The 21,034-nt window shown below is 39.0% G+C and overlaps 1 protein-coding gene across 6 annotated transcripts; it reads left to right on the top strand.

Annotated features, from left to right (window-relative positions):
• Positions 1 to 1,230: 1,230 nt before the first annotated feature.
• Positions 1,231 to 16,777, top strand: LOC143846869 (uncharacterized). Of its 6 annotated transcripts, none has more exons than XR_013234874.1 (4): positions 1,231 to 1,460; positions 13,115 to 13,486; positions 14,312 to 14,410; positions 15,993 to 16,777. XR_013234874.1 is itself a non-coding variant. In XM_077355464.1 (3 exons), the coding sequence occupies exons 1-2, from the start codon at positions 1,335 to 1,337 to the stop codon at positions 13,478 to 13,480; spliced, it is 492 nt and encodes a 163-aa protein (XP_077211579.1). In that variant the 5' UTR covers positions 1,231 to 1,334; the 3' UTR covers positions 13,481 to 13,486; positions 15,993 to 16,777. The 6 variants fall into 6 exon arrangements, 4 of the variants coding, with proteins under 4 accessions (XP_077211579.1, XP_077211578.1, XP_077211577.1 ...); XR_013234872.1 differs by having other exon boundaries at positions 14,312 to 14,656; XM_077355464.1 differs by lacking the exon at positions 14,312 to 14,410.
• The last annotated feature ends 4,257 nt before the right edge of the window (positions 16,778 to 21,034 follow it).

Raw genomic sequence — 21,034 nt, 5'->3', positions numbered from 1 at the left:
TAGAGTTTTTTGTTTCCTTATGTTCTAGGCTTTTATGACCCTCTCCTCAGTCTCTCTCGCGTCTATCCCTCTCCCATCCTCCGTCACCGTTGGGGCTGGGCAGAAGGGGCAGCGGCCCTTGCGGATTAGTTTTTAAGAGATACACACATATGAGTGATGGGATTTTTGCATCAAGGAAATGATATATTCATACCTGTTTCTTATTTGGGCTGCACATTTGTTGTGTAAAAAGGTAGATCACTATATCATAGTTACCTCTCAACGCCACGTTTGAGGAAGAATATACATTCTCGTGATTTGTATCCAAAGGTAAATTATAATTTGAATAAGCAAATTGGATTATGGAATCGCGAAACATAATTTTTTTTTGGAGTTGGATCAACCGTTCCTTTTGAATAACTTGTGGACAACGAATATGAGTAATGTTATTCGATATTGATAGGACATTCAATATCCTTAGACTTGAGGAGACATATTGGTATATAGGTCCGCTCTATAGTTTCGGTCAACCCCACCATGATTCTCCAAGAAATTATATGGTGTAAGCCCTTGTAGCTAGTCACGTATTTTTCTAAACATACTGTAGGGCCTGCACCATAGGATGATCCAAACCGTCCATTTGATGGGCCATAACATAAGTAGGTTGTGCCCAAAAAATTATTTCCAAAGGATGATCACAGTTCCAATGTGCATGCCGTACGGTTCTTTTAGAAAAATACCGGACTATAAGGGCTTACACAAATAAAATCTCTGATTCTCCATCAGAAATCATATTCATCTAGCCATGGGGCTGTACCAACCATGGTTTTAAATTTCGACCGAAATCTGAAATTTCGGACCAAAATTTCGGATTTCGGACCAAAATTTCGGATTTCGGTGGAGACCGACACCGACACCACACAAAACCGAAATGGTCATTTATTTCAGCCGAAATTTCAGAATTTCGGTTTAAATTTCGATTTTTCCGAAATTTGACACAAAAAATCTGTTTTTTTTATATTAATTTAATATTCCACCGAAATTTCGGTCCAAATCTGGTACCGAAACCGAAATTTTAAACCTTGGTCCCAAGTCCCAAGGAGGACAAGGGGGTGAATATATCACTTTAACTTTTAAAAAATAGTAAAAACTAGGAGGCTTTCTTTACAAATAACCATGAGTAAGGGATGATTTTGTACATAAAACTTGAAAATAGGGGCCCTCTTGCAATTAAATTCCCTATATATTATGATATGAGAGCCTATAGAGAGGAGGAATCTGCTAGAAAGTAGAAACATCGCAAATGCGCGGCCATTAAAATTAGGGGTGTGCCATCGGAGAATTTAGTCGGAATCATGGATACGATGGAGATGGAGACTGCAAGAGGTGAAACGTCAAACCCTGACGAGAAAATTGCGGGTTTGCTCTCGTTGGCTCGGCAGCTCATAAGCCAGGGAAAGCCTTCTCTAGCTCTGCAAGCGGTAACCCAAAAAAAAAAAACCTATTTTTTCCTCTCTCATCTTATGCTTTTCTTACGATTTGGGAAATTCCAAGAATTGGGTTCTTTCTAAAACGTGATATCCTGCATTCTTATCTCCTGTTTTCATTCACAGCTCCCTGCATCTGAATTTGGTAATAGATTGTTTCCAAGATATTTTACTCTATGATTTCTTGATAGGATCTGTTCTTTGTTTATTCTTGGATATTTTTCATGCTAATGAAGGCATCGGTAGAATTACCCCTTTTGTTTGGCTGACAATCTAAGAATGACTATAAAATTATTGTCTATTGGCTTTCCTCAGACCTAAAGAGTTGGAGGTAACCCTTCCCTTTAATGTTTCTCAGCTGTTTGTAATTACATATGGGTTGGTGACAGTTCTTGAAGAAATTGCTGTGAAAACACCCACACGCAAATTACCACTGACATGTGAAAATTGTAGCATGTTGTGTGAGGAAATTCCGTTGTATGATATAAAGAAATGTAAATGAACACACAACAAATATCTAGCGCTAATGGAAGATTACTATATTTCATGAGTAATAGAAAAAGATCTCTGAATATTGTGTTGCAGCTAAATTCCAGCCGTCGTTGTCGTTGAAATGGCACTCGGGACGAAGGTCTGCAACCTGTGAGCACGAACGAACGTCAGAAAACCACCCGGAGTTTGGACTCCGAGGAGGCTCTTTGATGCTTAAGTCAACAACGGCAACATATACGGAGGCTGAGCTATCTAGAGGGTCAGCGAAAACAAGAGAATGGTTTTCGAATCCGTACCTTTGAGCCTTGATCCCCGTTATACAGAGCAAGTCCTGGTCAGTTACGAAAGTTTCCTCTTCGGGCTCTTTTCTAATTAGCCGACTTTCATGGACATCCAAGTTTCCAAGTTGATCTGTCACGACTGCGTTTCAGAGCTGCAGCTTTAGGCTTTCACTTAGGGTTTCTAGGGCTTCCACAAGAGCTGTGAAATTACCCATTTGCTCCTGCGCATTTGGGTCCGCATGTGCCACATGTCCGTCCTGATTGGGCACTGGTTTTTACCCCCAACACATGCCCCCCCCCCCCCCCTCCTACCCACTTCATTAGTATAGAACCTTGGCCGACTTGATGGAGTCGAGGTAGAGACCTTTCGGAAAGAAAAGCATCCCAATCAAAGTAATACGAGCTACTTTTGCTGACATGTACTGATGAAGAGATTTCGTAGAGCTACGTGAACCGAGGTGTTTGTATCCCAAACCTAGCGTCAGTGAGATACCTTGGCCAACCTGATGGAGTCGAGGTAGAGACCTTTCGGGAATAAGTTCTGAGCCAACCTACCAAGGCCGAACTGGAAGCTAGCTTCATTCACTAGCCAATTTCCATCATCAAGCCGACTTGCGGGGCCAAGGTGCACTATTACTTCCTTGGCCCAAACCGACCAAAGGAAGTGGGGGGCATGTGTTGGGGGTAAAAATCGGCACCCAATCAGAGATGGACATGTGTCATGCATGGCCCTGAGCAACCCAGAGACAGAAGGGTAATTTCACAGCTCTTGTGAAAGACCTAAAAACCCTAAAACTACGACTTCAAATCATAATCGCCATAGAATAATCTTGAAAATTGAGATTCCAAGAAAGCCAGTCAATTAGGAGAGTCCCAGAGAGGCAACTTTCATAATTGGCTAATGACTCAAAAACTCAATGGTACGGATCTCGAGAGCCATTATTTGATTTCGTTGAGCCTTCAAAGAGCTTAGCCTTTGTATTCGTTGCCGTTGCTGACTTAAGCATCAGAGAGCATCCCAGGAGTCCAAACTCCGGGGGTTTTCTGACGTTCGTTAGTGCGCACAGGTTGCAGATCTTCGTCCCGGGAGCCGTTTCTGCCTAAATTCAAAATTTCAGCGGAAACAATTGGTGATGTTATATCATAATTCTCCATGGTAAATTAGTTTCTGGTACGAGAATGAAGTTGCTCTCTCTAGGATATTGATGATGAAATATCTACAAAAGATTCCACACTATGTGTCATAGTGATCATAATGGCACAAGGAGGGTGACAAACCAATATAACGTGGGTGTCATATAGCCCTGCTAAAAAACGGGTTGGAGATCAGATGTTGATAGGAAAGTGACAAACATGGGCTAACTACGATGTTGATTTCACCATTTTTTCACAAATCCTGATGCTTTGATAATGGGTTTGATCATATTTCTCAACAAATCAAGGGGCCTCAATTTTTTGATAATAGATTCATTTTGATGAATGGAGTAGATTCTGAGGTCGTAAAGATCCACTCAAAAAATGGACCGGAGGTCCAATGTCTATGAGAAAATGACAAACACGGGCAAGCATGATGTCTGTTTCACCATTTCTCCACAAACGAGTGAGGCCCAACTGCTTCGATAGTGGATTTGATCATGGTCCTCAACAAATCGAGGGCCATATGTTTTGGCAATACTTTGATTTTGACGAACGGAGAAGTTCGAAACCGTAAAGCGCCGCTCAAAAAACGGACCAGTGGTCTGATGTTGATAGGAAAGTGAGAAGCATAGAATAACCATTATGTCAGTTTTATCATTTTTCGACAAACCGAAAGGACCCAGATGCTTTGATAATGGGTTTGATCATAACTTTTGACAAACTAAGGGGACCTGAATGACTTAATTATAGATCGATTTTGACGAACATAGTAAGCTATGATATTAAATTCTTCATAGTTCTGATGACCTAATAAGTTCTGATTTTATGGGCAAGGTTGATTGCATATCTTTGATGGTTAAAATGAAAGGTTGTGATGAAGCCTTGCATTTAGCAATTTTGGTTGATGAGGATGGGGGTTGCATGGTTCCCAGGGTATGTCATTGTTTACGTGAAATAGTTTTTATGTTATAAATTTCATGATTTTAAAAATTGAGAAAAAATAATTTTTTCGAATAAAAACTAATCATACATGTGTGAGTCTAATTTATTAGACTACTAATATCGGCAATACCATGTTTTGATAATTGTACAAACTCACCTTGCCTTTGAGAATTTAACCAGTTGTCAAAGGTTATCACAATTTCCAAGAAAGGTCCCAGAAGAAGAAAAGAAAAGGTGGGTTAGTGCAATTATCAAAACATTGCAGAGCCAATATCAGTTGCCATTTGTTATATGTAAGTTATTCCTACTTGATCTAATGAATGCCAAAGTCAATTTTTTCCATTTTAAAAATGAGTTATTTTAATTTCATAGAAAATCCTTTAAAACAATGGCTAAGCTATATTTGCAAAAAAATGGCAAATATATTTTCATGTATACAATATACATGTTAGCTTCAATTAATTTATATGTCATTATGGCCTAATTTTCCATTTCAAAAATTAGTTATTTTATTTATTTTTGTTAGATAGGGAATTGCACACCTTTTCTACAATGTTTTGATAATCGCACTAACTCACCTTTTCTTTTCTTCGTAATTCGCTTATGGGAGCTTTCTTGGAAATTTTGATAACCTTTCACAACTGGTTAAATAGTCAAAGACAAGGTGAGTTTGTGCAATTATCAAATCATAGTAATGCCCATAAATAGTAAAAAACTTATCATATTTTATTAACTTCAAAGATAGGTAAGCAGTCCCCGATGCATTAGAGGGGATTTCAACACTATCCGTTTTGGGGGAGAAAACGGGTCCGAATAGAGTTTCCATTAGTATGACAAGGTTCTCCGTCATTAACAAATTAAGGGTGATTGATCCTCTCTTGAAAGGCACGAATTGCACTTGGACTAACAATAGACCACGTCTTGTAATGGCCTTGATAGATTTTTCGTTTTTCATGGATCGGGAGGATCACTTTCCAAATCTGTTTCAAGGGGCTTATCCTTGGCCTATATCGGATCATTCCGTGATATGTCTTAATCAGTTTGTGGCTAGAGGCCTCCTAGCTCCTTTCAAATTTAACAATGTTTGGTTTCAAGGACTTGTGGCGAAAAAGTGACTTTCAAGGTTGGGAAGGATTAAGATTAGCCAAACATCTTCAATTTGTTGAAGGTAAATTTGAAGAGTGGAAGGTGTCTTCTTTTGGATCCATTAAAAAAAAAGACGTGCTTGAAACTAATTTAAAGGCCATGGATGAGGAAGCGGAAAGGGGGCAAGTCGTTGAAGCTCTTTTCGCTAGACATGCTAAGCTATGTGCGAAGTTTGACAAAGTTATTGTTTGGGAAGAAAAAAGCTGGAGGCAAATGCTTCAAAGCCTTGTGGCTCAAAGGAGGCATAAATACTTCTTTCTTTCATAGCTAGATAACAGGGGAATACTATTAGAGGAATTTGGGCAAATGGGCAAATTATTGAGAAAGAGACTAGAATGGAGCTAATCATTAATTTCTACAAATGGATGTCTCATATTGATAGTGGAGGACAGCCTTAATTAGTGGGCTTTCTTTTAAGTGCTTGTCTTTTGGGTGGTTTTCTATATAAAATGTGACAAAGTGCTAGGATTTGACTGTTTTACAATGGATTTCTTCGAGGATTTGTGGGCTCTCGTTAAGGATGACTTAATGAAGGTGATGGGGAAGTTTCATAGATGGGGTGAGCTCAATCTATGTCTAAAAGCTACTTTTTACTGCCTCGATTCCCAAGATTAATGGGGTTAATGGGGTGAAACACTTTAGACCTTCTAGTCTTCCTAATGGTGTGCATAAGATCATAGCCAAGACCTTAGCAGATCGCCTTAGGAAATTGACGAGCTCGATTATTTCACTTTTCCAAGGAACCTTTGTGAAAGATAGATTCTTGATGGCATGACCATTTCCAATGAATATTTGGAACCTTGGAATCGGGAAGGAATTTCTGGTGTGGTGTACAAAGTAGACACGGAGAAAGCTTATGATCATGTGGAGTTGAATTTAGTTGACTATTACTACGTTGAATTTCCACTTTGGCTATTCAAGTTTCTGAAAGCTGAAGATGTTTTAAGAGTTTGTTATTGTTTCAGACCTCTTCGGTTTCTGAAGTTTCAGTAACTCCCATTCCTGAATTAATTCCAGATTTGAGTTAAGCTTCTCTAATGGGCCTGCAGTGAACTCCAACAGTTTGGTAATTTCTTGTCTTAAGATCATAGCCAAGACCTTAGCAGGTCGCCTTAGGAAATTGATGAGCTCGATTATTTCACTTTTCCATGGACCCTTTGTGAAAGATAGATTCTTGATGGCATGACCATTTCCAATGAATATTTGGAACCTTGGAATCGGGAAGGGAATTTCTGGTGTGGTGTACAAAATAGACACGGAGAAAGCTTATCATCATGTGGAGTTGAATTTAGTTGACTATTACTACGTGGAATTTTCACTTTGGCTATTCAAGTTTCTGAAAGCTGAAGTCTCCTATGTTTTAAGAGTTTGTTATTGTTTCAGACCTCTTCGGTTTCTGAAGTTTCAGTAACTCCCATTACTGAATTAATTCCAGATTTGAGTTAAGCTTCTCTAATGGGCCTGCAGTGAACTCCAATAGTTTGGTAATTTCTTGTCTTAAGGAAGAGCCGGCCCACAAAATTTCTGCATCTGAGATTTTCTGTGTCAGAAATTTCTTCTGGAATTTTCCTCTCTGCAAGCTATCTGAGTTCTTGGGAAAATATTAATAGCGTAGATGTGAACTCTATGCATTGTGTAGAAGAGCAGTGTAGACCGGAGAACCTACCCATCTTTCCATTTACTGCTTGTATACTTGATGGTTTTGAGTAGGGGTGCAACTTGTGTCGGGTAAACCCCGACCCCCATCGACCCGACCTGAAAATAACATAGGTCGGGTTTAGAAATCATGGGTCTTTGGTATGGTCGGGTTTAAAGGAAAAAAACCCGAAACCCGACCCGACTCATATAGGTGTAGTGTAACTTTCTTGAATATCTCTTAAATAACATAGGGAAACAATCCATAGGGTCTTCCTTGGCATGTTTACAAATGATAGATTAATGAAAAAGATTGAGGAAATAAACTTCAGAATGAAGCAACACCAGAGGTAGACCAAATCTACCTTCTAAAGAAAGAGAAGGCCAAGAAACAAGAGGGATTAGAGCAAAGAACTAGCAATGTTCCTATGTAATTGTAAACAACTTTCTGTAAAAAAAAATCTCTTATATTCTAATCAAATTGATGTTTGTCTTAAAAAAAACCATAGCAAATTATTTCTCCAGTGATATAGTTGTTTTCATTAAGGTGATCATGTTTGTGATGTGAAAATATAGTTTCCTTAAATTTATACAATTTATGACTAAATTTTAGAGATTTTTGGTGTCAAAATTTATTTTCTTGGTATCATTCAAAAACAAAATTTGTTTTCTTGGTACAATCTTTAAAATTAGTCACTATCCTACGCTAAAAATAAAAACCAGACCCGGCCCGACCCAACCCAAGAAACTATCTTCGGTAGGGTCGGGTTGAGCGCCTTAAGGCGCATTTGGTTGCCAAAGGTTATACTCAAACCTTTGGCGTGGATTATGGTGAGACGTTCTATCTGGTTGCAAAAATTACATCTGCTCTTATTCTCCTCTCTCTTGCTGTCAATCATGGATGGGCCCTACACCAGTTAGATGTCAAGAATGCCTTCCTTCATGGTGAACTCACGGAGGAGGTGTACATGGAGCAACCTCCTGGCTATGTTGATCAGGGGGAGATGTCATCATCCGTATGCCGGTTGAAGAAATCCATCTACAGCCTGAAGCAGTCCCCTAGAGCATGGTTTGGGTCCTTTGGGACGTTTAGTGATGCTATTATGCGCTTTGGCATGAAGCAAAGTGCAATTGATCACTCTGTTTTCAGCCATCAGTCTGCAGCTGGTTGTGTGCTATTGATAGTCTACATTGATGACATTATCATTACTGGCAGTGATTCAGTGGGGATCAAGAAGTTGAAGTCTTTCTTGCAAAAAGAATTTTCTACCAAAGATTTGGGCTGTCTTTGGTACTTCCTTGGCATTGAGGTAGCGTATTCCACCAGGGGTATCTCCCTCTCATAGAGGAAATACGCCTTGGACTTGCTTGAAGAGAAAGGTTATCTTGGAGTGAAACTTGCCTCTGTCCCATGGACTCGAATGTGAGACTACTTCCTGAAGAGGGAGGCTTATTAGATGACCCTGGCAGATACAAAAGATTGGTCGGTAAACTTATATATATATATATATATATATATATATATATATATATATATATATATATATATATCTCACAGTCACTCACCCAGACATCTCCTTTGTTGTTGGCGTTGTCACCCAGTATATGAGCCCACCTCGTACTTCACATTGGGAGCTGTACTTCAAATTCTTCGATACTTAAAAAGTGCTCTAGGGAAAGGTTTGTTGTTTAAGAAGTGTGGGCATCAGAAGATATAAGGGTACAAAGATGCAAATTGGGGAGGATCTCCAACTAACAGGAGATCTACCCCAGGATATTGCACCTTTGTAGGAGGCAACCTTGTGTCATGGTGAAGTAAGACGCAGGATGTTATATATAAATCCAGTGCAGAGGCCGAATATAGAGCCACGGCCCACACAAGTGGAGAGCTTATTTGGTTATGCTCTCTTTTGTCAGAAATCGGTTTCCCCCCATCATTTCCTTCTCAGTTATATTGTGACAACAAGGCTGCGATCCACATTGTCACAAATCCAGTCTTCCATGAGAAGACCAAACACATTGAGGTCGATTGCTACTTTATCTGCCATGGGATTCAGAAAGAGGAGATATGCACAGTGTTTACTAGATCTGTGGACCAGTTAGCTGATATGTTGACCAGACCATTAGCCAAAGCAAAATTGAGTGACATTTGTAGCAAGCTAAGAATGTTTGACATTTACATTCTAACTTGAGGGGGAGTGTTAGATGTATGTTTATGTCATGTAGATGTCTAAGGGCATAGTGGTCATTTGTAATGTTCTCTCTTTATATAAATACATTAGTGAGGGGGAGTTTTCTTCCCTAACTCACTGCTTCTCCTCTCTCTCTCTCTCTCTCTCTCTCTCTCTCTCTCTCTCTCTCACACACACACACACACACACACACACACACATATAGAGAGTGGAGAGAGAGAGAGAGTGAGGAAAAGGATTGTGCGCTCAAGCGCACCAAGCTTAGGTGCGCTCGAGTGCCCCAAACTCATGTGGGCCCACTTTGTTAGGATGATCCAAAGCATTCATTTGAAAGGCCCTTACATAGATGGGGTATGTACCAAAAATTAGCTCCATAGGATCATCCTAACCCATTCATTTGTGGAGGTCAAAATGGACAGACTCTGTTTGTCCACAAATTTGCCCATTTTTTCCCTCCACTTTTGGAGGGGTTAGGACGATTCAATGGACCTGATTTTTGGTACACACCCTATCTACGATGGGGCCTTGCAAATGAATGGTTTGGATCAACACAAAAAATGTAGGACCCATGTGATTTGGCACTCGAGCGCACCTAAGCTTAGGGGCGCTCGAGCGCACAATCCTTTTCCTCATATATATATATATATATATATATATATATATATATATATATATATATATATATATATATATATATATATATATATGAGGAAAGTGTTGGTGAGCTTAAGCTCACCAAACTTATGGTGAGCTTAAGTGCCCCAATCACATGGGTCCCACATTTTCTGTGGTGATCCAAACCATTCATTTGCAAGGCCCTATCATAGATAGGGTGTGTACCAAAAATCAGCTCCATAGGATCATCCTAACCCCTCAATTTGTGGAGGACAAAAATTGGCAGATTTGTGGACAAATAATGTCTGTCCATTTTGAATTCCACAAATGGATGGGTTAGGATGATCCTATGGAGCTGATTTTTGGTACACACCCCATCTATGTAAGGGCCTTTCGAATGAATGCTTTGGATCATCCTAACAAAGTAGCCCCAATGTGATTGGGCGCTTAAGCTCACCATAAGTTTGGTGAGCTTAAGCTCACCAACACTTTCCTCTCTCTCTCTCTCTCTCTCTCTCTCTCTCTCTCTCTATATATATATATATATATATATAGAGAGAGAGAGAGAGAGAGAACATTTCCTACACACTTGTGTAGGTAAGTTACCTACACACTAGCTTAAAATACAGTGGGGGCCCACATTGTTTGGGTTATCCAAACCATTCATTTGAATGATCCTCACATAGATAGGGTGTCCACAAAAAATCAGATCCATAGGATCATCCTAACCATTCAAACTATGGAGGCAAAAAATGGACTAATTTGTGAAGGTTTATACACGTCCATTTTACCTCCACAAATCGTAGGGTTGGGATGATCCTATGGATCTGATTTTTTGTGGACACCCTATCTATGTGAGGACCATTCAAATGAATTGTTTGGATCACCCAAACAATGTGGGCCCCCACTGTATTTTAAGCTAGTGTGTAGGTAACTTACCTACACAAGTGTGTAGGAAATGTTCTCTCATATATATATATATATATATATATATATATATATATATATATATATTATTTTTAAATTTTTATTTTATTTAGAAATTACCGAATCCAAATCCTACTTTTGGGGTTTGCCGAATATGACACCTCGAATCTGTGTCGGATCCCGACACACGAATCCGAATCTATGCAACATAGAATGTAATCAAAATGAGCCACAAAGAGGAGCTTGGGTCCATGAGGGTTAGCATGGATATTATGGACATGATTTGGATTCTTGTGAGTGATATTGCTGTATCTTTTGTCATGCTATGTGTAAAGCCAATTATTTAACAAACACTTCAGCTAGACAAGTGTAGGTAGGCAAGTTATGTGGTGGACATCCTCTGTGCTTGGTATAATTTTACTTTTTTTTGTTTCATTAATAATATCCGTTTGTAAATATAAACAGTGTGACCATTCTTGTACTGAGTATAAAATAAATTGATTATAATGCATTGTTAACCCGATGATACTAAGGCATTTACACATCCAAGTTTACTATTGGCCTTGCCATGGAATTGGTTGCTTCATTTTGTGTTCAATTTCTATGTTTGGCATGCATGGGCATTTTACTCTTGTTATAGTGTGGGTTATACTTGTAATTTTTGCATATGTGGGCTTACATTAATAATATTGATTAAGGGCTGATTAGAATCATTAATCACTTTTCGCTTTCTCCTTAATACAGTAGTACTTTTTCTTTTCCTTCTTATATCCATTTTCCTATTTTCTTATTTCATCTCGATCCCATGTTTATTTTAGGCAGGTAAACTTTAGGTATTTGATAAGAACCAAACACAAGAATTAAGGGGCAATTTGGAGGTTGGTCAGTCAGATCATTCAATCTTCTTACTCACACTGTGTATCCTTTTGTCATCTTGTCTCAGATATGGAAGGAAATAGATGATGATCATTATTCCAAGATGATGGGGCACCAATAGGGAGGCTAAAAAAGTATAAGGTGCACGATTTTGCATGGGGCTGTGGTGAGAATGACACTTGGTGGAGTAAAATCTCATGCGATTATTTTTTTTGAAGATATATGGATTCCAAATTCAGAAACAATACAAAAACAGAACGTGGTGTCCTTGATATAAATAAAAGTGAAAACAGAAAAATATAAAAGCTGAAACAATAGGAAAGCCATTGCTGATGGTTATGAAATCTGAAGCAGGCTCGATTCCTTCCTTAGCCAAAAAAATCCGCCTCTCCCCGATCTCAGACGATGATGCAGGGAAGGGTTGCTCGCATTGCACAAATCTACAATTTTGAGAATAATTGGAGCTAGACGCCTGGCTTTTTCAGTAAGTGAAATCACGTTCCTTGAGTCGCCTTCCATGATGCAAGTGCCTCCGAGTTGTTCCTTAAAAATGTGTAAACCCATGAGAAGGGGCTGTGCTTCCGCTTCATTTGCATCCATCACATCACACGGTCAAGAGAAGCATTTTGAGTTCCTCTCCTGAATGGTTTCGAAAGATACCTTGAAGCTCTAGTGTATTATTTCTAGGAAGGTGGACCAAGAGAAAGTCCTTATGGAAGGTATCTAAAAATGTTCTATTAAGCTCAATTTCTGGAGTAAGGAGAGGTCATACTGCACTTCTCAGGTCTTGTTAGGGATCAAATATTATAATAAAGCAGAGTAGATCTCTAACAGAAGGTTGATGGCCTTTATCTTTATGTGATAGACTAGATGGGGCGTTACTATTGGCTTAATGAAAATATTCAAATGGGCCCCAAAGAGTAGATTGGGTCCATGGAGGGCAGCATGCATATTATGAACGCAATCTGAGACCTTGTGACTTGTGAGTGATTTCCGTTTCAATTTTTTGTCACACCACGTGTGAAATCAGTTACCCGAGAGCGTAGACAAGCTGTAAATAGGCAAGTAACTTATTTGGAACATTCTTTACCGTTAGTGTAATTTGTAATCTGTTTTTCTCATTAATAAAATCTTGTGATAACAAAAATTAAGGACACACTTTTGCCAAATACCACCTTCAAAAGGATTAGAAGCTGGCTGCAAGATTTCAAGTTGTCTCTCTATCAGTATCCTCTTTACATTATTTTCCACTTTATAGGACTTATGTAAGACGGAAATTCGTACTTTATAAATTGGCTATCTTTCAAAAAAAAAAAAAACAGTCCTTGTTAGAGGATATCTAATGCATTCGGATGCTTTGCTTTCAATTTCTCCTTGCTAATATTACTACTACCCATCTAAACAGGTGGTGATGGCTATGAGATCTAGTGGTGGAGATACTGCTGTTTTCCAAACCTTGCACCGCGCACGCGAGCTTTATAGAAACAAATTGCAAGCGAATGCTGGCGCCGATGAGCTAGCTTCCTTGTTTGCCGAGTGTGCCATTGCTGAAGCCCAGCCTGTAAATTCTGAAGTAGTGCCATTTGATACACGGGGCACATCTCCGATGCCTGATGCTGATGGAACCTCTATACTCGCAAAAAGTGGCAGACAACAAATAATGCTGGATGCTTTTTCGGATGGAAGCAGCTTCATATGCTTACAATGTGGTGGTCTTGTGAGTAATCAGCGCAAGGATGAGCACTTGGCATACTGGTGCTGCCAAATCTGATCACAGGTACATCCTCTACTTATTTGAATACTTATGTAAAATCACTCCTCTTTTTCTTTTTGAATAGTTAAGTAAAATTACTGTGAGAAGTCATATGTGATTATCATGTTGTTATAATGTGTTGCTTGACATGTTTAACAAAATAATAATGTTTTGCTTGAGTGGTTGTGTGGTCGATCACCAACATTGGTCGGTTATTTTGAGCTTAAGCATTACATGATGTTGGTTATTTTTATATCCAATCTGATAGCCGCAAATACATCTGATAAACGCCTTTCAGTGGGGGGATCATTTTTATCGGCATGGAATAGCATCTATAGTTTCAAAACTCCCGTATGTCATCGTTGACTCTCCCGAGTCAACTCCCTTTTACCTTGGCTGTGTTCTCTTCCGAATCTGTGTCTTGCACTCCAAAGTCCAAAGTCAATGGAAAATTATGACTCCTGAGTTTTGACCACATCAACTGATTACATGATCGTGCCACTCCGAGTTGACTAGGATTTGCTTTGGCCAGTTTTTGACCTGCACCTGCGTTTTGAAACAATTTGTGAAACAACCAGTTACTCGAAAAGCTTAACCTGTTGGAGAAGGCGTTATTTAGTCTTTTATACTTTAACACTCCCCCGCACGTGTGGCCCCTCTTTTTGGTTGGCCTACACGTGGCACATGGGGCCCCCTCTTTTGGGTTTGCATGTGGATTTCTGATACCACCACATGAAACAGCCAGTTACTCCAAAAGCTTAGCACCATATGATGGAGATTATAAAATGTTCAAAGTTTGATTCCAAGTTTCTCTGTCTGTTTCTGATGAGGTAATTTTATGTCCAGCAGAGATGATACATTTCTATTGCTCATGCCATCCTCACCATAGCATCCAATCTGGTGGGTCCCATTGTAGATGATTTACTGATCAAAATCTGCACCAATCAGGTGATGATTTCAATTTTTAACCACCCTTCTGATATCTGGACTGCAAAGAAATGAAAAATGTGCATAGTTCTGCATTTTCTGGTGCAATTTTGGGTTGTGGGTCATCCACAGTGGGACTGAGATGCTCTGGATAGCTACCTCTTGTGCTAGATACAAAACCCCCTCTTTAATGAATTGGGGTTTATCGCATTCATCCTCCGAAGAAAATCATGCAAATTTGGAGGGCACATCAATGGATTTCACAAGGTATGCCGGGCATATGTGGTGATCAAGGCAGATGATCTACTAATCTACTGTCTACCATTGACCTTGGTATCATGCTGAATAAAGACCCCTTCTACTTTTCTGGGTCATCAATGATATAGAAATTGGGCTCAACCTCTCGACTCGCAATTGGGTTGGACTCAAATTTTATAAAACTGTATGAAACACTTTAAAAAACTCCCTAAGTCAATCGTCAATTGTTCGTTGAGTTTAAAAGGCAAAGAACAATGTTAAATGAACCGTTCTGTGGAAACTTACCAAGCTTTCCAAAAGCTTAAGCTGTTGGAGAAAGGCAGTACTTAATCTTTTATACTTTAACACTCCCCCTCATGTGTGGCCCCACTTGTTGGGGGCATGTAGAGGCATGTGGATTTTTTATAACAAGGAGGTTTGAACTCGAGACCTTTGACTCTGATACCATGTGGAAACTTACCAATACCGTCAGAAACCATCAAGATCAATCAAGTCTCTTTTTTACCCTCTTGCCCGAGTCGACTCCGTCTTACCTGGGTTAAATTGAGAATGGTTGGATCTACTGGATATAAACAATGGAGGTTTGACTTGGAAAAGGGTATTTTGATCATTTTTTTTAAAGGAAAAGAAATTTTGATAACTTCTTAAAATAAAATAAAAAAGCCATCAGTTAGGTTGCTTCAAAAAGCAACATGACAATTGGCACCTTAAAAATCCGGAGTAGAGTTTTTTTTTTTCGCTGTTTTTTTAGACTCAAATTTAAGTTTGATTTTGATCTCAAAATCCAAAACAAACAGGGCCTTTGGATTTGGGGAACGGATTGAGTTCAAAACTTTCAATTTTGAGTCCAATAATCAGTTTTGGACTCACATTCATGGCCTAAAGGTTTTTTTTGTTCTGAATTTTGCTCATGAAATTTACAAATAATATATGAGAAACTTATAAATTATTCATCAAATTCACGTTTTGTTATACGTCTGTGATTGGATCGATTGGTTCCTATTAGGGCTGCAACTTGGGTCAGGTTTTACCCGACCTGAAAATAGTTTGGGTTGGGTTCATGTTTCTCGGGTTTGAAGGGGCCTGACCCGAGTTGCAGCCCTAGCTCCTATCATATATATATATATATATATATATATGTGCCGCATTGATGCAAAATCATGTGGGTCACCCAATGATCTCTAATAAAATTACCTAAATACCCTTACTTTGAGGGTAAATTTTGGGAAATGTTATCAACACAACCATAGATTTTGATATTTGAGCAAACCCAGCTGTCCTTTTCTGCTTTAATTAGCTGGTGAGAGCTTTTTGGGAAATTTAATAACCTTTTTCCATGGGACAGCCGACGGCCAATTCGTAATGTGCCAACTACAAGGGGTGGCCCTGGGAAGATAAGGGGCAAATGTATCATTTTTCCACTCTTCAAAATCCTAATCATTAGTCGACGCAGGTGGCATGTAGAAATAAGAGGACAAATAGACAATCACTAATAGCCCAACTTTGCCTATTCCACTTCTTCCTCTCTCTCTCTCTCTCTCTCTCTCTCAGAAACAAAATTCCAGTGTTTGGAAAAGACCCAGAAGAGAAAAAGATGGTGATGCATCTAGTAGCCATGGCAAAAGTACCCATAATCCATTTCTTGAAGTTTTGTCCACTCTTATGGCCATTCAATCTCTGCCTTCCTCTTCTACGCCACCTCCCAAGCACCTGCACCACCTGCACCCTCTTCTTCTTCCGACTTCGCCGGATCTTCTCCGTCTCCGACCACCTCCAGCGCCGGAACCCTAGATGGCAACGAGCTCTTCGCCTTCTCTACCGGGAACTTTTCGTCGGACCTCGCCCACTCAACAACCACTCCAACGAAACTCTTCTTCTCACACTTTCTCTATGATTGAAAGGTCTTAAATCCTGGTTTAATTCATGGCTCTCTTTTTTTTTTGTTGTTGTTGTTTTTGTGCGTGGACTATTTGGACGGTTGGATGAGGTTGTCGTGTGATTTGAGTAGAGATTATTATTACTCTAATGTTGCGCTCTTCTTCTTTATTCTATTCTACTCTTCTTGCGTGTGTATTTATTTCTCTGTAAATTTTCCAAGAGTGAAAGAAAACTCTCGGGTGCAGTTTTTTATTGGGATGTGTTATCAGCTCAACCATGTTTTGATATTTACCCTAACTAATCCTGTCTTTTCTTTCTTAATATGATTCGGTGAGCTTTTTTAGGGAATCGTACCTAAAAGACAAGTCGGGGTAGTGCAACTATCAGCAGCCTATCATTTTGTCATTTTGTTATGGGCTCGCCCCTACAGTGTATCTATGAGAATTGGCAAGGAGGGACACAGTTTTGAAAAATTCCCGTAATATCATCAGCCCGTAATATCATATAATACTCTTTTAACCACTTGTCAAAGGCTATTCTCATTACCAGAAAGCTATCACCAGCCAATCAAATCAAAATAAAAAAGGTGTAAATAGGGTAATGTGGACGTAGGTGACCTGTATATACGTGATGTCTGTCGTTGTCTGATATAACTTTCCAAAAGCTATTGACAGCCAATCAAATACGTACATAGAGTGAGTGGGTAGGGCTGCAACTTGGGTTGGGTTTTACCAAATTAGCATCAAGGTGGCAAACAGGCCGTGCACCATGCCACGGGCGTGCCAGTACGCCACTGATAGCTACAGTGACGCGGGCCATGCCGGGCTTGATTGGGAGGCTCGGTTCTCCACCTCCAAAAGTTATTTCAAACGGCTAGTTTGGGGGGTTAATGACTCCCCTACTTTATTCCTTACTCTCCAAGTCAATGTCGCACAACCAAACACTACCTACCACTACTCTCCAGGGTAATTCCTGGCAATTCAAATCCAATGCTCTTTTTTTTTGAAATAGTAATATTATAAATGATGGAAAAACAGGAGACCGAGATGGAACTCCCATATTTACAATAGAATACAAGAAGACAAAAGAGTCGAAAGATACAATCAACGGCACACCACTCCCTAGAAAATAGCCTCTTTTTTCCTTGACAAGACAGAATTCTGGTGTTCACTTCCTTTCCAGGGAAAATAGAATTACGCATGTGGAATTTCTACAATAAGTCAAAAAATGACATAGAAAAGCCCATTTCCCCCCCTTTAGGGATTTCATTTCCGACCAAAAACACTCGGATTTCGTTTCCCGGGAAAACTAGTGCAAATAGAAGGGCAAGCAGTTTCCCTGGAAACGTTTTCCTACGCAAGTGAACAGTCTCGAAACAGTCCAGGGAAACCTTTTCCTGCACAGATTCCCTGGATTTCTTTTCCTAATGCCACGTCAGATTCCCGGGAAACATTTTCTTTTCCTTTCCTGTGAAAACAAGTGACAGAGCCTAAAGGGTGGGAAAATGGGCTTTTCCTGTCATTTTTTGCTTTTTTGCAAATATTCCACGTGTGTAATTCTATTTTCCCTCGATAGTAAGTGAACACCAGAATTCTGTCTTATCAAGGTCTTGTGTGGGAAAAAATAAGCTGTTTTCCAGGGATTTGCTTTCCTGGGAACGCAAGTGAACAGAGCCCAAGGGTAAGTTAGTAAAAAGAAATAAGCAACAAGGATCACTTTTGCCAAATTTCCTTCATCCATGGGTGAGATCAATAACTTCACTAAAAAGCAAAATACAACTTCTATCGGGTAATGACTCCCCTACTTTATTCCTTACTCTCCAAGTCAATGTTGCGCAACCAATGAAAATCCAAAATACCCTCCAAAACTAGTTGGTGGGGGGGGGGGGGGGGGGTGTATTTTCATAAAATCCTAAAAAATACCCCCCAACAACTCTTTTTGGGGGTATTTTGAGAAGTTAAAAGCTTTTTACCAAATTACCACCCCCAACAACTAGTTTTGGGGGGTATTTTGGATTTTTATTGTTTAAATCTTTTACCTTCCCTAAATACCCTCCCAACAACTCTTTTTGGTGCATATTTAAGTCATTTCATGTCTTTTACTAAATTAACCCCTCCAACAACTAGTTTTGGGGGGTATTTTGGGAAGTCAAAAAATAACCCACCCAATCCTATAAATACAACTTTCCACCCCCTCCATTTCTCACCAAAGCTCACTCTCTATTATCCAAACTCTCCAATTAACCTCTCTCTCTCTCCCAATCAACTTCTCCCCCTCTCTCTCTCTCTCCCAATCAACTTCTCCCTCTCTCTCTTCAATCTACTTCTCTCTCTAGTTAGTAGCACTAACTACTCATCAAAAGGGCGGTGATTGGCGATCAACACGAGAGCGGTGATTGGCGATCAACAAGAGGGCGAGATTTTGCTCAAATAGGTTGAGGTTGGTACCCATTTAAATATTGAATTGTAATTCTCCTTTCACTAATTTTTTATACCTCTCTTAATGGCCGATTCGGAAGAAGTTTTCTACCCAACATTGGCCATGACAACAACCAAGTCATGAGCAATGATGAGTTAATGGAAGCTTGTTTTGGAGGTCAGTGAAATGAAGACGAGGTTGAATTTGAAGTCCAAAATGAACACAACCTTAGTGTTAGTGGGAGCCAAGCTCCGTCTCGCTCTAAAGTTAAAAGGGGTAGAACTTCAACTGTTTGGTCTACCGGCGATTGGCGATCAACACGAGGGCGGTGATTGGCGATCAACAAGAGGGCGAGATTTTGCTCAAATAGGTTGAGGTTGGTACCCATTTAAATATTTAATTGTAATTCTCCTTTCACTAATTTTTTTATACCTCTCTTAATGGCCGATTCGGAAGAAGTACAATCAAGTTATAAGCAATGATGAGTTAATGGAAGCTTGTTTTGGAGGTCAGTGAAGTGAAGACGAGGTTGAATTTAAAGTCCAAAATGAACCCAACCTTAGTGCTAGTGGGAGCCAAGCTCCGTCTCGCTCTAAAGTTAAAAAGGGTAGAACTTCAACTGTTTGGTCTACCTTCACTCGTGAAGAGATAAGACATCCCGATGGGAAAGTAGAAGTTAGGGCAATTTGTAAACATTGTAAAAGGGATCTTACTTGTAATGTTTCGAGTGGAAAGGGCCACTTAAAAAGGCATGCTGACGCTTGTGGTAAAAAGCATGGCCCGTTATACCCTAAGCAAACCTAACTAAGTCGCACGTCTAGTTCAATAGGAACATTTTCCTACTCACATGATAATAATAGAAGAGAACTAGCCGCATACGTTATACACTCCGAACAACCATTTGTTTTTTGAGAAGATAAACGTTTTGAAAAATATGTTAAACAAGCTTTAAATCCTGCTTTTAAAATGGTACCTAGAAACACTCTAAAATCAGACAGTTGTAAACTTTTTAATGAACGTAAATAACAACTGATTTCATGTTTTGAAGGATTTAATGGGAAAATTGCACTTACTTTCGATATTTGGAGTACCAAAAAGGGTTATTCATATATTTGTGTAACCGCACACTATTTCAACTCTAATTGGCTTATAGGAAAAAAAATTATTAGCTTTAGTCTTATTGATTACCCACATACTGGAAATATTATATCAACACATATTTTAAATACTGCTCGTGAATATAATATTACAAAAAAAAAAATTTATAACTCTAGATATGCTAGTAATAATACTTCCGCAGTAGAGTTATTAAAAAACTGAATTGAAACCTATTTTAAGTGAAAAACTTTTTCATATTAGATATGCATGCCATATTTTAAATTTGGCAGTGCGAGATGGTTTAGCTCTTATTTACCTACAAATAGAAAATATTAAAACTTATATTACATTTATCAATTCTTCAATGTTAGAAGACAAGAATTTGCAAAATTATGCAACAGCTATGGAAAAGAATTTTTTAAATTCAAATTAGATGTTAGACATAGGTGGAATTCGACTTATTTAATGTTGAAACATTGCCTCCCATATAAAAATTTAATTCAATCATTTGGTAATGAAAATATACCTCAACCTCTCCGTTACACTATAGGTCTCCCAGATTGGAACACTTGTGAGGGTTTTGATGAGTTTTCTTGAAATTTTGTGCGCTGCAACTAATGTTTTTTCTGCTGTTTACAAACCAACCTCAAACATAATTATGAGTAACTTATATAACATCACGCTTACTTTTAAAAAAAAATAGAACTGAAAGACATGAACAAATAATTGAAGTCATAGAGGCTAAATTTAAAAAATATTTTAATGAAATTCCACTTTTATATTCCTTCACTACAGTAATGGACCCTAGGTTTAAGTTACAAGGTTTAAAAGTCTTGTTAGAAAAGTGCAATAACAACCTCGGTAATGATCATGAAGATTCATGGAATATTACAAATGAAATTAAATCATTATTAAGGTCTATGTATCATATATATGAGGTGGAACATGGACAAAGAAGACCTAGTTCTTCTACGAGCTCGGAGCCTAAAAATA

The sequence above is a fragment of the Tasmannia lanceolata genome, unplaced genomic scaffold (assembly GCF_043159265.1).
Source record: "Tasmannia lanceolata isolate RefF3 unplaced genomic scaffold, GAP_Taslan_0.1 ptg000015l, whole genome shotgun sequence".
In the NCBI taxonomy this organism is placed as follows: domain Eukaryota; kingdom Viridiplantae; phylum Streptophyta; class Magnoliopsida; order Canellales; family Winteraceae; genus Tasmannia; species Tasmannia lanceolata.
Note: the sequence above shows the minus strand (reverse complement) of the source record. Positions and strands in the feature narration are given on the sequence as shown.

Coding starts and splice junctions, on each gene's coding strand:
- LOC143846869 (XM_077355464.1), top strand. CDS start 1,335: ATGGATACGATGGAGATGGAGACTGCAAGAGGTGAAACGTCAAACCCT. Junction 1,461..13,114: donor CTTCTCTAGCTCTGCAAGCG/GTAACCCAAAAA, acceptor CCATCTAAACAG/GTGGTGATGGCTATGAGATC.